General features: G+C 53.6%; 4 protein-coding genes across 4 annotated transcripts; 2 read left to right on the top strand and 2 right to left on the bottom strand.

The window, feature by feature from the left end:
* Nucleotides 1-2,027, top strand: DSM5745_03440 (Zn(II)2Cys6 transcription factor; the record flags this gene model as incomplete). The annotated part of the gene is made up of 2 exons (XM_026745456.1): nucleotides 1-617; nucleotides 668-2,027. The coding sequence occupies 2 exons, from the start codon at nucleotides 1-3 to the stop codon at nucleotides 2,025-2,027; spliced, it is 1,977 nt and encodes a 658-aa protein (XP_026606322.1).
* Nucleotides 2,028-4,033: 2,006 nt separating this feature from the next.
* On the bottom strand, nucleotides 4,034-5,461 carry DSM5745_03439 (camp independent regulatory protein; the record flags this gene model as incomplete). Its single annotated transcript, XM_026745455.1, has 1 exon — nucleotides 4,034-5,461. The coding sequence occupies one exon, from the start codon at nucleotides 5,459-5,461 to the stop codon at nucleotides 4,034-4,036; it is 1,428 nt and encodes a 475-aa protein (XP_026606321.1).
* A 2,765-nt stretch (nucleotides 5,462-8,226) lies between these two features.
* On the top strand, nucleotides 8,227-9,861 carry DSM5745_03438 (uncharacterized protein; the record flags this gene model as incomplete). Its single annotated transcript, XM_026745454.1, has 2 exons — nucleotides 8,227-8,296; nucleotides 8,408-9,861. 2 exons carry the CDS (start codon nucleotides 8,227-8,229, stop codon nucleotides 9,859-9,861), a joined length of 1,524 nt encoding a protein of 507 aa, XP_026606320.1.
* A 1,102-nt stretch (nucleotides 9,862-10,963) lies between these two features.
* DSM5745_03437 (asparagine--tRNA ligase SLM5) lies at nucleotides 10,964-12,662 on the bottom strand (the record flags this gene model as incomplete). Its single annotated transcript, XM_026745453.1, has 3 exons — nucleotides 10,964-12,157; nucleotides 12,218-12,338; nucleotides 12,397-12,662. 3 exons carry the CDS (start codon nucleotides 12,660-12,662, stop codon nucleotides 10,964-10,966), a joined length of 1,581 nt encoding a protein of 526 aa, XP_026606319.1.
* Nucleotides 12,663-12,664: the final 2 nt, after the last annotated feature.

Here is a 12,664-nt window from a genome sequence, read left to right as displayed (position 1 = left end):
ATGCAAAACTCCCCCACATTCATGCTCCATCCCGCCGGCTCCGACCTCGAAAGTAACTCCTCCCATGGCTACCTCCAGCCCGCCGACTGTCGCTCAAGTCTAGCCGATCCAGTCCCCGCCTTGACCTTCCCAGACCCAGCTCGAACCAGAGACTATCCCTACTCCATGGACGAACAAGACATGCTCTCCCATCGCGCCAGCGTGAGCACCGACGAGTCCTCCAACGACTCGCCTGAATCCTGGGACGATGGACCCTCTTCCGACAACTCCCCACCCGGCGACGTGGGCGGCGTCGGCGTAAAATTCCCACAGATGTCCACGACGTTTATCGGTCCCTCCGCAGTACTCCAGTTCAATGTGGTCGCGTCGCCCGAAGCCGGAGGAGAGTCCGACGTAGTGCCGAAAGTAGAGGAGATGGACGACAGCGACGGACTGGCGAGCATCAGGGCGCTGGAGCCCGCGGCCGCTCCCGTCAATGTTCCACGGAAACGGGGGCGCCCGCGCAAGCATCCGCTGCCTGTGCCTGGGGGGCAACTCAAGATCACAAAGGGCCGCTCGAAGACGGGCTGTATCACCTGTAGACGGCGCAAGAAGAAATGCGACGAGACAAAGCCTGCGTAAGTGCTGTGTACCCATGAGCTGGGGAAATGCTGACTGACTTCGTTAGCTGTCTGAACTGCCAGAAGAACGCTGTCGTCTGCGAAGGGTATCCACCAAAGGAAATATGGAAGAGCGGGAAGCAGAAGCTCGAGGATGGTACGTCTGGCGCTATACCATCTTGTCCGCCGGCTAATGTCGCAGCCCGCACTCAAACGGTCGTCCTCCGCTCCCTCCCCATTCTCATTGACGGCATCGAAACCGAGATGGATCGCAGACTCCTCGACCACTTCGTCTACGGCTTCAGCCGCGTCCTTACCCTCATCAACGACGACTCGAACCCCTTCAAAGAGATCCTCCTCCCAATGGCAACGCAGCACCGCGGCCTCATGCACTCGCTTATGTGCCTCTCCGGTTCGCACCTCTCAGGCCTAAACCCTGAACCAGGCGTCAAAGAGCGCAAATTCTACCACTTCCACCGCGCAATCCGAGACCTCAAAGCCAACATCATCGCACGCTCAAACATGACAGCCGAGCAACCGAGAACAAAAACAAGCGAACAGGGCCCCGACCCCGAACCCGAACTCCTCTCCGAAGACCCCATCATCGCCTCTACAATCGCACTCTCCCTAAACACCATCTGCGAGGGCGAAACAAACGGCGAATATCGCCCGCACATGGACGCAGCGCGATACCTACTCGTAACGCAAAAGCCCCGCAACGAAAACTTCCGCCAGTTCATCGTCGAGTTCTTCCAGTATCACGACGTCTCAAACTCCATCACCTCCCTTGATCGAAGACCCGCACATCTGGACGGCGAACTCCGCCTCCCCGACTTCGTACCGCACGCGCAAGCCGGCTCGTTCCTCGGCGTCTTCGACGGCCTCTTCCGCTACATCTCCCAGGTCACCCGGCTACGCGACCGCATCCGCCAACGCTTCAGCGAGGGCTACGAGCCCGCCGTCGACTACCAGATTCTCTCGGACGCCGTGATGATCGACTCGTCAATCCGCACGTGGGAGACGTCCCACCCGCCAAATACACCAAACTACTACCTCGCGCAGCTCTACCGGCAGTCAACGTGGGTGTATCTGTACCGCACGATCCGGCCGTCGCGGCCGAGCGAAAAGATTGCACAGGTCGTTGACGATGGGCTCGAGTATATGGACTTACTACCGCAGGACGCAGGCGCGTTCAGTATCGTGCTCATGCCGCTGTTCTTGCTCGGGTGCTCTGCGTTCTTACCGCGGCAACGAGAGCGCATCCAGAAGGGGTTCGAGGCGCTCAAGGCATACTCGAACCTGAGGAATATCGAGCCTGCGTTCAAGGTTGTTCAGCGCGTTTGGGAGGTCATGGATACCCGGAGCGAGGACAGCTGGGATTGGGAGAGGATCATCAAGGAGATGAACATGGATTTCTTGATTACATGATTCTCGACCATGCTTGGTATCAAGGTCTAGGTTGCATGGTTCGCTCACAATGCTGCAGCCTGAAGTGAACCTGGCGTTATGTTTCTGCATGCCATGTATATGGCAACTGTTGGCTGGGCGGCACTCTGGGTGCTTCGCACCAATAAAACTAAGGGTTATTGGCTTCGCATGGATAAGCACGGCGCCATTTTGGAACTGGGAAAGGCGACTTTCTCTGTCCATGAGGTCGAGTCCCTACTCGCAGGAGGCGGACTGGAGGCATGGCGCGGCATCAAGCGAATATGTTGACTATACTACATCAACAACACCAACATCAAAAATGGGGCGGATGGTTTAACTTTGCTTTCGATTCTTGTCTTTATGTCTTACTTGCATTGCTTGGCTTGTACTTATATTGATTGACGGCGTGTACGCGGCGACGATGTCATTTGTTACGAGGTCTGGGGCTGGTTTGTCTGGTTACTTAGGTTATAAGGCTCCGTTCGATATACGTGACGCCCTGGTAGGTATCTTGTTTGCTTTTATTTCTATTTCTTCAGTTGTCTATATGATGTGAATACATGTAAATATGGTACAGATAGTACTTTAATACTCACTTGTCACTTGTGATGTTGAACAAATAGAACAAAGCAGCGTGTAGAATAACTATATATTCTTCCACCTCGTCCCTCCTCACCATACCTTTTGGCTCTGAGAAAGTAAAGATATAGACCGTGCGCTGAGCAGACCCTCTAGCTCTAAGCCACCTAACATCTAGCCAAACACCTTAACAAGGGGCCTATTCAACAGAAGCAGGTAATGTCTTTGATTTGTATTGACGGGACCTGGCCATACAAGCGCATGTTCCCTTTTTCTCCGCCATCTCGCTACAGTTCGACTAGGTCTACAGTACCTATAAGCAAGCCACCCGCGCCGCAACGCAACCACCCCCTCAACAAAATCACGCCAAAATCACGCCAAAATCACACCCCCAACAGCCAAAATCGCAAAAACAAAAACATACAACAGCTAGGATTCGCATGTGGTCACCCACCATACTACTAACAAGCCGGCGTGTGGTTTAAGTACGGCTGAGCGGACGGGAAGCCCTGTTCTCCACACCCTATGGTCGTATGTAACAGGCAGCATTAAGCAGCGACCTATATAGCCTAGGTACAATATACAACTGGCCTACATAGTACAATATACATATACGCGCGTGTCGAGAAGAACCTTATATCCCCGAATATATTCAGTACGCATTAGAAGTTGGGTGTATAAGCTAAGAGGTCCATAGACCATTACGCTTACAGACAGATAGTAGTAAGTAAAATGTGACCATGCCGTACGTGAGTAGGAATAATGCCAGATGTGGATGTGCACGTCAGCGATGACGAAGCCAGTGCAAGTGGGTTAGGTAGGTGTTCTGCTCTGGGTACGTGGGTTGGGTACGTGAGACTCATGAATTACTATGATTAGAAGCTTCATACATGATTGTTTTCCAATGGGCGCCTGTTGAATGGATGCCTGGTGGGACGGAGGGAACCACGGTAAGACCGAACTCTAGATTTGATGTTGACACTGCGGACAGAGTGTTATGTGCCCGCACTTCGTAGCCTACTGCCAAAGAAAGTAAAATCACTCGGCGATTTCTCAATTATCTAGTAGTCAACCCTAAAAGGGTACTGCCCCAGTAGCAGAGAACATCATATCCCTAGCCCAAGTGCAATAAGGAAAATTATCCATGATGGCCATAGCACAATCCGCCCAGATGCAAAGAAACGAAACCAAGAAAGAAAAGCAGACCCACCCATGCAGCATGCTCCTCTGTATCTTGAACGCCGACCCGATGAACCGACCCGAAGCAAAACCATTCAAAATAGGTAAACAATCTGAAAATGATAAGGACAAAAAAAAAAAACGAGGACCATGGTGGGAATCGTTTAGAAGCAAAGCGTCGCAGCGCAGGCAATCTATGCATAAGGGTCGTAGACACAGAGGAAGAATGGGACTGGTGAAGATTTGCTTCACGCCTTGAAAACACGATCCAGCTGTCTCAGCGCGCGCATGTCCTCGCCGCCAAATCCAATCTTGTCGCTGGGTATGTCGCGCGGCCCCTCCGCCGCCCGCCCGTTTGCAACTGCTGCTGCGGGGGTAGGTGCGGTCGCAGGCGCGCCCGAGCCAGCGGGTGCAAGTGAAGGTGGGGGTACGGCTGCTGAGATCGACGGCAAGGAGCCCGGCGTGCTGTTCATGAGCACATTGATGCTTGGTACAACAGTGCCGTTGGCGCCGTTAGTTTCGGATGGCGGTCTGGAGGGCGGATTCGGAGGCGGAATGCTGATAGCTGCAGGTGGGGGAGGGGGAGCTTGGCTGAGGACTCGCGGGCTGCGGGCGGCGGTAAGAGGGACGGTGACTCCGTTTGCATGCGGACTTGAGTGAGGATGTGGAGGTGGAATGCGTGGAGAGGCGCGGCGGTGGTCGGGGCCGTACTCGGGCGGGGTGGGCTCGGCCATGACGCGAGGTGACCGAGCGGGAATAATAATCGATCCTTGCGGGATTAGGTGTGCTGGTATTGGGACACCCTCCATCGGATGCACTGCTCGATCATAGACTGCGCGATCATAGCCAGGGGGTAAGCCGGGTTGTTGCGGCGGTGGTGGAAGTGCGTGGTATTGTGGTGGGTGGTGCGGCGAGACGTAGGCGGGATAGTGGATTGGGACAGCAGGAGGAGTACCCAAGGGTGTTGGAGGCCAGGCGTATGCGGGTGCATATGACTGCGGGTGAGGTGCGCCGGAGCGAGCATACGCGGCGGCCATGGGGTGGTGCTGAGGCGGCGGCGGCGGCACAGCATAAGGCGCGCCCGTCATCGGACCGCGCGTGACAACAGGAAGATTCTGCTGATCGTTGACGGTGGATTCCGGGTAAAGGCCCTTTTGCGGGCGCACGCTGCGCAGGGCTGGATCGGTGGACGGCTGTAGGAGATTGGCCGCGTTGGGGTGCCCCCGCGAGTAGTAACTGATGAGATGGAGGTGCTGACCAGTGGAGGTCGTAATACTGAACGATTGCTTCATTAAGCCGTCTGGCTTATACCGATATCCGTCTGGACCATCGTCCAGCCCTTCTCCCCGATCGTCGTCGCTGCCGGGTGCCGATTCAGGTGTCTTCCCACCTCTCGTCGGCTGCGTTGGGACGCTGGTGCCTCCGCGCTTCCCCTCCATCTCACGATACGTTAGAAAACTGCCAGAGACGCGGCTGGCGCTCCATGATTTCCCGTCGGTCCAGCGTCGCATGCCAGCTTCCCGTTCGTCCCAAACAAACACCGACCCGGACTGGATCAGCTGACGCTCCTTTTCAGAAAGCCGCCGCTGGACGCGGGGCAGCATACCGATGCGACAAGCTTCGAAGAGAATAATGGCGTCCGCTGGCGTGCGGACGTGGCCGTGATACGTCTCCATCCAACTTCGGTGGTAGGACCCCGAGGCCGAAGATTTCAGGGCCACGGGGGGTGAGTTGTATTCGAAAATGGTGAAGTTTTGGAGAGGTGGCTACAGAAAAGGTTGACCTGTCGGGGCATGCAGGATTACCCAAACAGGCAAGTCGGACAGGCCCGAAGGGACTGAAGGGGCTGTTTCATCGTCAGGAGGTGATCAGGAGGTTGGGGAGCCTCGGAGAGAAAGGCACTTACCTTTTTGATGTAGGAGGAGAGACAGAGTGTGAGGGGATCGAGAAAAGAGATCCGATGAAGGGTCAGGGCGGGAGATGCGGGAAGGTAGAAGAGGATGACAGTTGGAAGCAGGGGACAAAAGAAGAGTCAAAAAAGTAAGAATTCAGGTAAGAATTAGAGCGGGTGGAGCCAACCCCACTGCGCAAAGTTAGTCTATACAGACGTTGAGACCAGTCAGGTTGCAGGGGACAATCAGGCTTGCAGGAGGGAGCTGCAATGAATCATAGTAGAACGCCTACGCAGACAGTCCAGAGCGCAGCATCAGAGTCAGTCAGGCAGAGGAAGTCCAGATGAAAGAAGGGAAGAAAGAGCGAGGAAGCAGCGTGAGTCGAGTGGCGCCCACCAGAAGGGAATAGAGCGTGACTTCTGAAGCTTAAGCTTAAACCAACACGAGGAACCTTAACTCTCGCTTACCGTATTTTACGCCCCACTCGCTGGCTAAGAAAGGCTGTGGCAATTATTTGCAAGGGCAAAATAAACGAGCCAGCCAGGCACCCGGATTCTTTGGTTTCTTGCACGGATTCCAGCTGAATAAAGCTTGTCCCAGTGGCTATGACTCGCTGTGCACCGAACTGAAGGATCCGTCAGCTGCTCCTCGCGCCCTTCCAATACAGAGGGCCTCTTGACAGGTGCAGTTGCAGTTGGTCCGAAAAGCTCACTCAGGACTGTTACGTCGCTGGAATAGAGCTGGGCAGTGGTGACACTGCGTCAATAATAATCAAAGAGAGCCCTGACTGACTCGGTAGCATCGTGCGACAAGACGCCAGGATAAGCGTATCGCCAACAGAGTCGGCCCAATTTAGTTGGCTCCTTGGCTGCGCAGCTAGAGCCACTTGTATCATTACCACTCCAAAAGACAGATCGCCTGATGAATCACATCATCCGCTCTTTGTCTCTGAGACTCTGACGGGACCGAGACGACCAGTAATCTGCCCAGAGCACGCTCAGCGAAGGCATCGATCAGGGGTGCTGTGGAACGTTGCACAGGCTTATCTCCACTAGCATAATTGGCTTAAAGTAGGCCTTTTCGAGGCGATAGTAGTAAAATACCTCATTCCCAATGCAGATATGCTTAACGCCAGTAAGGTTGGCAACTTGGCATCCCCGCGTGCTCCACTGCCACCACCCGGACTGACTCTTGGCTTCTTTCTTTAAACCGGATCCGACGGAAGAGGAGGACTCCGAGGGTAAGACATTCCAGCTTTCCTTACATAACGATTCATAATAATAATTCTTCTCGAAGGCCCAGCGGTACCAATATTAGGCACACTCGTATATTAAGAACCGGTTCCTGCTTACCCACAGCCCAGCCCACTCATTTATCTCGCATAAATCCTCCGTGCCTATCCGCCGTCGGGGCTTCCAAGCCTTTTAGAGCAGCTGCGCCCAGCCGAGCCCTGGGCTGAAACGCCTCTTCGTATCGTCGGCCCACTGTCCACTGTCCCATCCAGGATCCGACGGAGCAGGATCGCAGTGGCGAGGCGAGGCAACGCCGCAACGGTAAGAGAGCCGAGCCTGTTATGGGCAAGGCGTCCCCTTACTCGATCGGAGAATTACCTTAGCTTGGCGAGTTTTGGCCGCTCGTCGAATAACATGATGCAACAAGAGCGAGCCGTTCTCGGAGGCTTGGAGGCTTGGAAGGAACCTTGGAAGAGGATACCCCGTAAGGATGAGGAATACGGAGCGAATCCACGTGCCTCGCTTCCGTAACTCTCATATCTTGTCTTGTCTTGGCTCTGGCGTCTTTATCTTTATCCTTATTTTATACTTTGTCAGCTTCCAAATCCACGGTCGCCCGTCGTATTCCTGACTGCATCGGGCCCATGGATCCGATGAGATGCCTCTTTCCATGGAAGATTCAAACCTTCTCCTCGGAAGTCGTGTGACTGAATTTCGCGAGGGGTCATGATTGCGTTGACTCCTGACTCTTGAGTTATGGATATGGTTGATAATTAGGTTGTATACTCCGAGCGCTGCGTGGGCAAGGGGCGGACTGTGCCGACGTGGATCCGCCTACTCCGAGTCCGTTGTATCCATCCATGAAAATTCGTCGTCCGCGATGTAACATTAATCTTTCGACTTTATAGTCGGATATAGGATGATCTCGGCTGCGTACTCGTAAGATTGGAGATTGTGTCTCGGAAGTCGGAAATCCTGGAAGTATGACTCGGTACCGTAGTTAATAATTGGGGATGAGTGAGATGAAAGAGAATGAGGCTCCTCGGAGTTACCGATGAGCTTACGGAGTAGCGGTGCTTTCCTTGCAGGGCAGGTGCCTGAAGTCACGAGACAGACCAATGTCCTTCCACTACCATATCTTCAGTACAGTGCAACGCTGTATAATTCCTTCTTTTTCTCTATGAATGCTCTGCCCAGTCGTTACCGGTCTGTTTCCTGGCTATGCTTGAGGGTCCACCTAAGCCGAAGGCACCCCGAACGACGATTTCCTAAAGATAGTTGTCTTATACACATTTATCTCGATTTAATAAGCTTATGATGGGTAAGATTGTTCTTGAACAATTACTCATGACTGGCCCAGCCGCTAATATCCCAAGGAATCATCCAGGTACGTTTGGCATTCAAATTCCTGCCATGGCTACCAACCAACACTACATCAGCTTCACTGCGCACTATGCTTCAGCCCCTTCAACATAGCCGAATCTGCACCATAGACGAGCCCCCAGATGCCGCTTGGTCGCTCCGCAGTGCCAGCGAATATGTGACTCCGCCGGAATAAGGGAAGTCTGCGAGGAGTGCACAACGGCCGAGACAGGGTGTTGCTACGTTGTCCGTGATGCAGAGCTTGTGCACAGAGGGGCCGAATATACCGGTCGACCTTGGTATGACGAGATCTTGTGGTTCGAGCACAAGGGGAAATTTGCCAACGGTCGGCTTCCACCTCAAAGGTCGCAACCCCCCGTCGTCAATCCCAGCAAACCGCTGAAGAAGAGCGACGATAGATTTGGCGTGAAAGGGGAGGCTCTCGAACACATTGCGGGTCCTAGATGCAATTCAAATGAAGATGCGTATAAATGTTCTCAGACCTCGATCGACGAGATGCGCGGGTGCCGCATGGCGCAGTTCCTTGTTTCGAAAGAGGGAGATGAGATGACATCCGAGAATCTGACTTGGGAGCCCGAAGCGTGCGAATTGGAATTCGAGGCTGAGAGCAACTACTTTCTCTCTGGAGTCTGCGATGATATGCTGATCTATCAATTTGACGCATCCGTTTCGCCGGCTAGACATGGCGTCTGGAATATCCAAGCCCCTGGGGATCCGCAGTCTAACTTTAATGAATATGAGACGTCTCTTGTCTTTCACTCATGGTGCTGGGGTACTTGGATACAGATATGCAAGCTTCGAGTCGGGCATATCGTCGTTGATCGTCTCGTGGACTGGTTCGATGCCGGAGACCATAATTACTTTGGGATAAACTATACTACAGACGATGAGGATGCTGACGTCTGTGATGACAATGATGAAAAGGCTAAATGGGGCCATGAGTACGGCTACACCGTTACGAATCCGTTCTTCGTTCCGAGACTGCAGGAACTTATTGACAAGGCTGTCAACGCCGACATCAATGCAGGTCCTGACCCTCCAAAAGCAGTCCCTGCTCCCAAAGGCGTAACAGAGAAAGGCCCGTTCACGGCTCTGCCCCAAGAAATCCGCTCCATGATCCTCACCAACCTCGTTTCGAAAGATATCCACAACCTACGCCTCGCCTTCCCAACAAGCTTCCAACACCTACCTAATACCGGCTGGAAACACCTGCTACAAGAAGATATGCCATGGGTATGGGAAGCATGGAGCTCTGAGCCGCCTTATTTCTGGGCGACCGTAACTCAGCAAGACATCGAGAAACATTGCCAGGAGGACTCCGTCCCTGGCCATACGATCGATGTAAACAAGCGGATATCGAACCCTCCATGGGCGTGGAAAGTCCCGCCACACAGTACTACAGATTGGCGAATGTTGTATGAGAATATCAAGCGAGAAACGCGGGAAATAAGGGGGTTGAGGAACCGGATGAGGATCTGGAGAAATCTTGAGGAAGCGGTCAAGGGTGTAATGGGGGATTTGGATAGGCGAACTGACGACAAGAGAGGGCATTCGTTCTTTGGGCCTTAACGGAGTGAGTGTTGAGACTATCGATACACTATGTCCGCTGAGGATCGTAAACTGGACTGGCCTCACTGCCTTTTGAGCCTGGCATTCTTGCAGAGATGGGTTCCGTGTGAACCAGACAGTCCCTGACCACGCTGACCGACATTAGGTAGGTGGTCCTGGGACATACCGTTACATCAAAAGTATATGGCAACTTCTAGAGGCGGACTAGCTGAACTACACGAGGGCAACCTCAAGCCCAACTAGTCCGCCAATAGATAGATGGCAGATATATGGCAGGTCTATGACGGACGAGCTGGTCTACACGAGGGCAACCTCAAGTCCAACTAGTCCGTCAATAGATAGATGGCAGATAGATGGCAGGTCTATGGCGGACTAGCTGGACTAGACGGGGGCAACCCCAAGTCCAACTAGTCCGCCGATGCGGAGTGGGTAAATGGCAGTTCTATGGGCAGACTAGCTGGACTATGCGAGGGCAACCCCAAGCCCAACCAGCCTGCCGATAGATATATGGCAGATAGATGGTAAATAAATGGCAGCTCTATGGCAAAGTCGCTGGACTGTACGGGGGCAACCCCTAGCCCAACTACCTCGCCGATAGATAAATGGTAAAGTAGATGGAAATAGATGACTGGTAGATGGCCAAGCATATGGAAATAGATGATTGATAGATGGCCAAGCATATGGAGATAGATGTAGGAGGGAAGGAAAGAGCGAGGGGAGAAGAGGAAGGAGCCAGGTATTTGTACCTGGGCACTTTAAGGTTTGGATTACCAATTCTCGGCAGGGACGTCCGGACGGGACTCGATTCCTGTCCTACCGATTCTATAGCGGTACACCGTAGAACAGTATGGAATGTACTTGAGTAGATGATGTCAAGAGCTGGGCTTGAATATGACCTCGGGAATGCGACCGTTCGACTTACCTAGGCAATCATACGATAAAGCCTCGGTGGGGTTTGGCTTCGCTGTCATCCGATATGCTACATCTCTAGATAGTCTAGATTTCTCATAAAATGAGCACACATACTACTCAGGTTTACATTTGTATCCTACACCCACCTATCTATACAAATACACAGCCATTATAAGATAATCGAGGCTATCTAACAATCCGCCCGCCCAAAATACCTCGGGAACGCAACCGTATCTCGAATACTCTGCACACCAGTCAAATATGCCAGGAACCGGTCGAAACCGAGTCCAAACCCACCATGCGGCGCAGACCCCCACCTCCGCAAGTCCGCGTACCACTGCAAATGGCCCAGGTCTTCATTAGGCTGCAGGCCCGGGTACACTGCTCCCCCTTCCGACGTGGTCTTGATGAGCCCGTGCTCGCGCATGTTCTGGATGAGTTCCGGGAGACGGTGCTCCCTTAGCGAGCCGCCGGCGACTTCGCTGACTTCGGGGAGGAGGAGGTCGAAGCAGGCGACTGTTTCTCCATTCGGGGTTGTTGTATGCGACGGCGACATGTAGAATGGCTTGATGGCTTTCGGGTAGTCTGTGACGAAGACGGGCTGGCCGTTGTTGAGGGACTCAACAATGTACTGCTCGTGTTCTAGCTGTAGACCGCCGTCCCAGTTGGGTTGAAACTCAAAGGTTACTTTCCCTTGAGAGACAGCATCCTGTAGGGCCGCGATGGCGTCTGTGTAGGTTATACGGCGCCATTTGGGACCTTCCATGAGATCGGTCCAGCGCTGGCGGAGGTTAACCGGTTGCTCCGACTCCGGGGCTCCTGGGCTCTTCTCGCGCTTGAATGAGAGGATCTCTTGTCCTGCGGGCGTGTCGTACAGTCGGCGGGTTAGGTCGCGGAGGAGGTACTCGACTGTGTCGGTGAGTGCGTCGAGATCGGAGAGGAAGTTCACTTCCGCTTCGAGCATGTAGAACTCGCTGAGATGACGCGGGGTCTCGCTCTTTTCGGCCCGGAACATGGGCGATAGCGTCCAGACATTTCCCAGTTCTGCGGCGTAGGCTTCTAGATGAAGTTGCGACGACACGCTGAGATACTTGGGCGCTCGAAAGAAGTGGTCATATTCATTTTCCGGGAGACCCTTGGCCAGAGTCACGCGCGGAATGACGGCGAAGGTCTCACCCGCGCCTTCACAATCCGAAGACGTTATTACTGGCGGCTGGACCTGAATGAAGCCGCCGTTTGGAGCGCCGCGGAAGACATTTCCAAGCTGGTATAGGACTTCTGATCGGAAGCGAGCGAGGAGAGCGTTCATATCGGTTCGGAAGCGGAGGTGAGGAATATGGCGGAGGAATTCAGGGCTGTGGTATTTTTTCTGGATAGGATATGTCTGTTCAAGTCGGCATGTCGGTCAATGCAAGTCAACTTTGTCATTGATCACAAGATCTACCTCTGGGTTTGCTTTGCCCATGATGTTCACAGCTGTCACCTGCAGCTCATGGCTCTGCTCCTTGCCAGGCGGACAGGCCTTCCATACACCTGATATCTCAATCGCTGTTCCGGTTGATAGTCTGAGCCAAACCGATTAGCAACGTCCGAGGAAGTCAAAGAAGATCGCGGCTGACATACTCGGCTGCCTGTTCAGGCTTCAGAAACGCCTGTACGGCCTGAGCGGACGAGCCATCGGTAATCTCCGCAAAAGCGAAGCGCTTCTGCTTGCGGACAGAGCGAACGAAGCCCTGCAGTTTGATTTCCTGGTCTTCAAGACTGCAGGGCTCTTGCCGGTTGCTTTGAAGGACTTGCGCGCATCGGAGAAGCGTCGAGCTTGGCGCTGCTGGAGGCTTATGGTTCAGTCTGGCAAGAGACGTGACGAATGTTCGTCGCCATGTCTGCATTT

Source organism: Aspergillus mulundensis, assembly GCF_003369625.1.
Source record: "Aspergillus mulundensis strain DSM 5745 chromosome Unknown scaffold_2, whole genome shotgun sequence".
NCBI lineage: Eukaryota > Fungi > Ascomycota > Eurotiomycetes > Eurotiales > Aspergillaceae > Aspergillus > Aspergillus mulundensis.
Note: the sequence above shows the minus strand (reverse complement) of the source record. Positions and strands in the feature narration are given on the sequence as shown.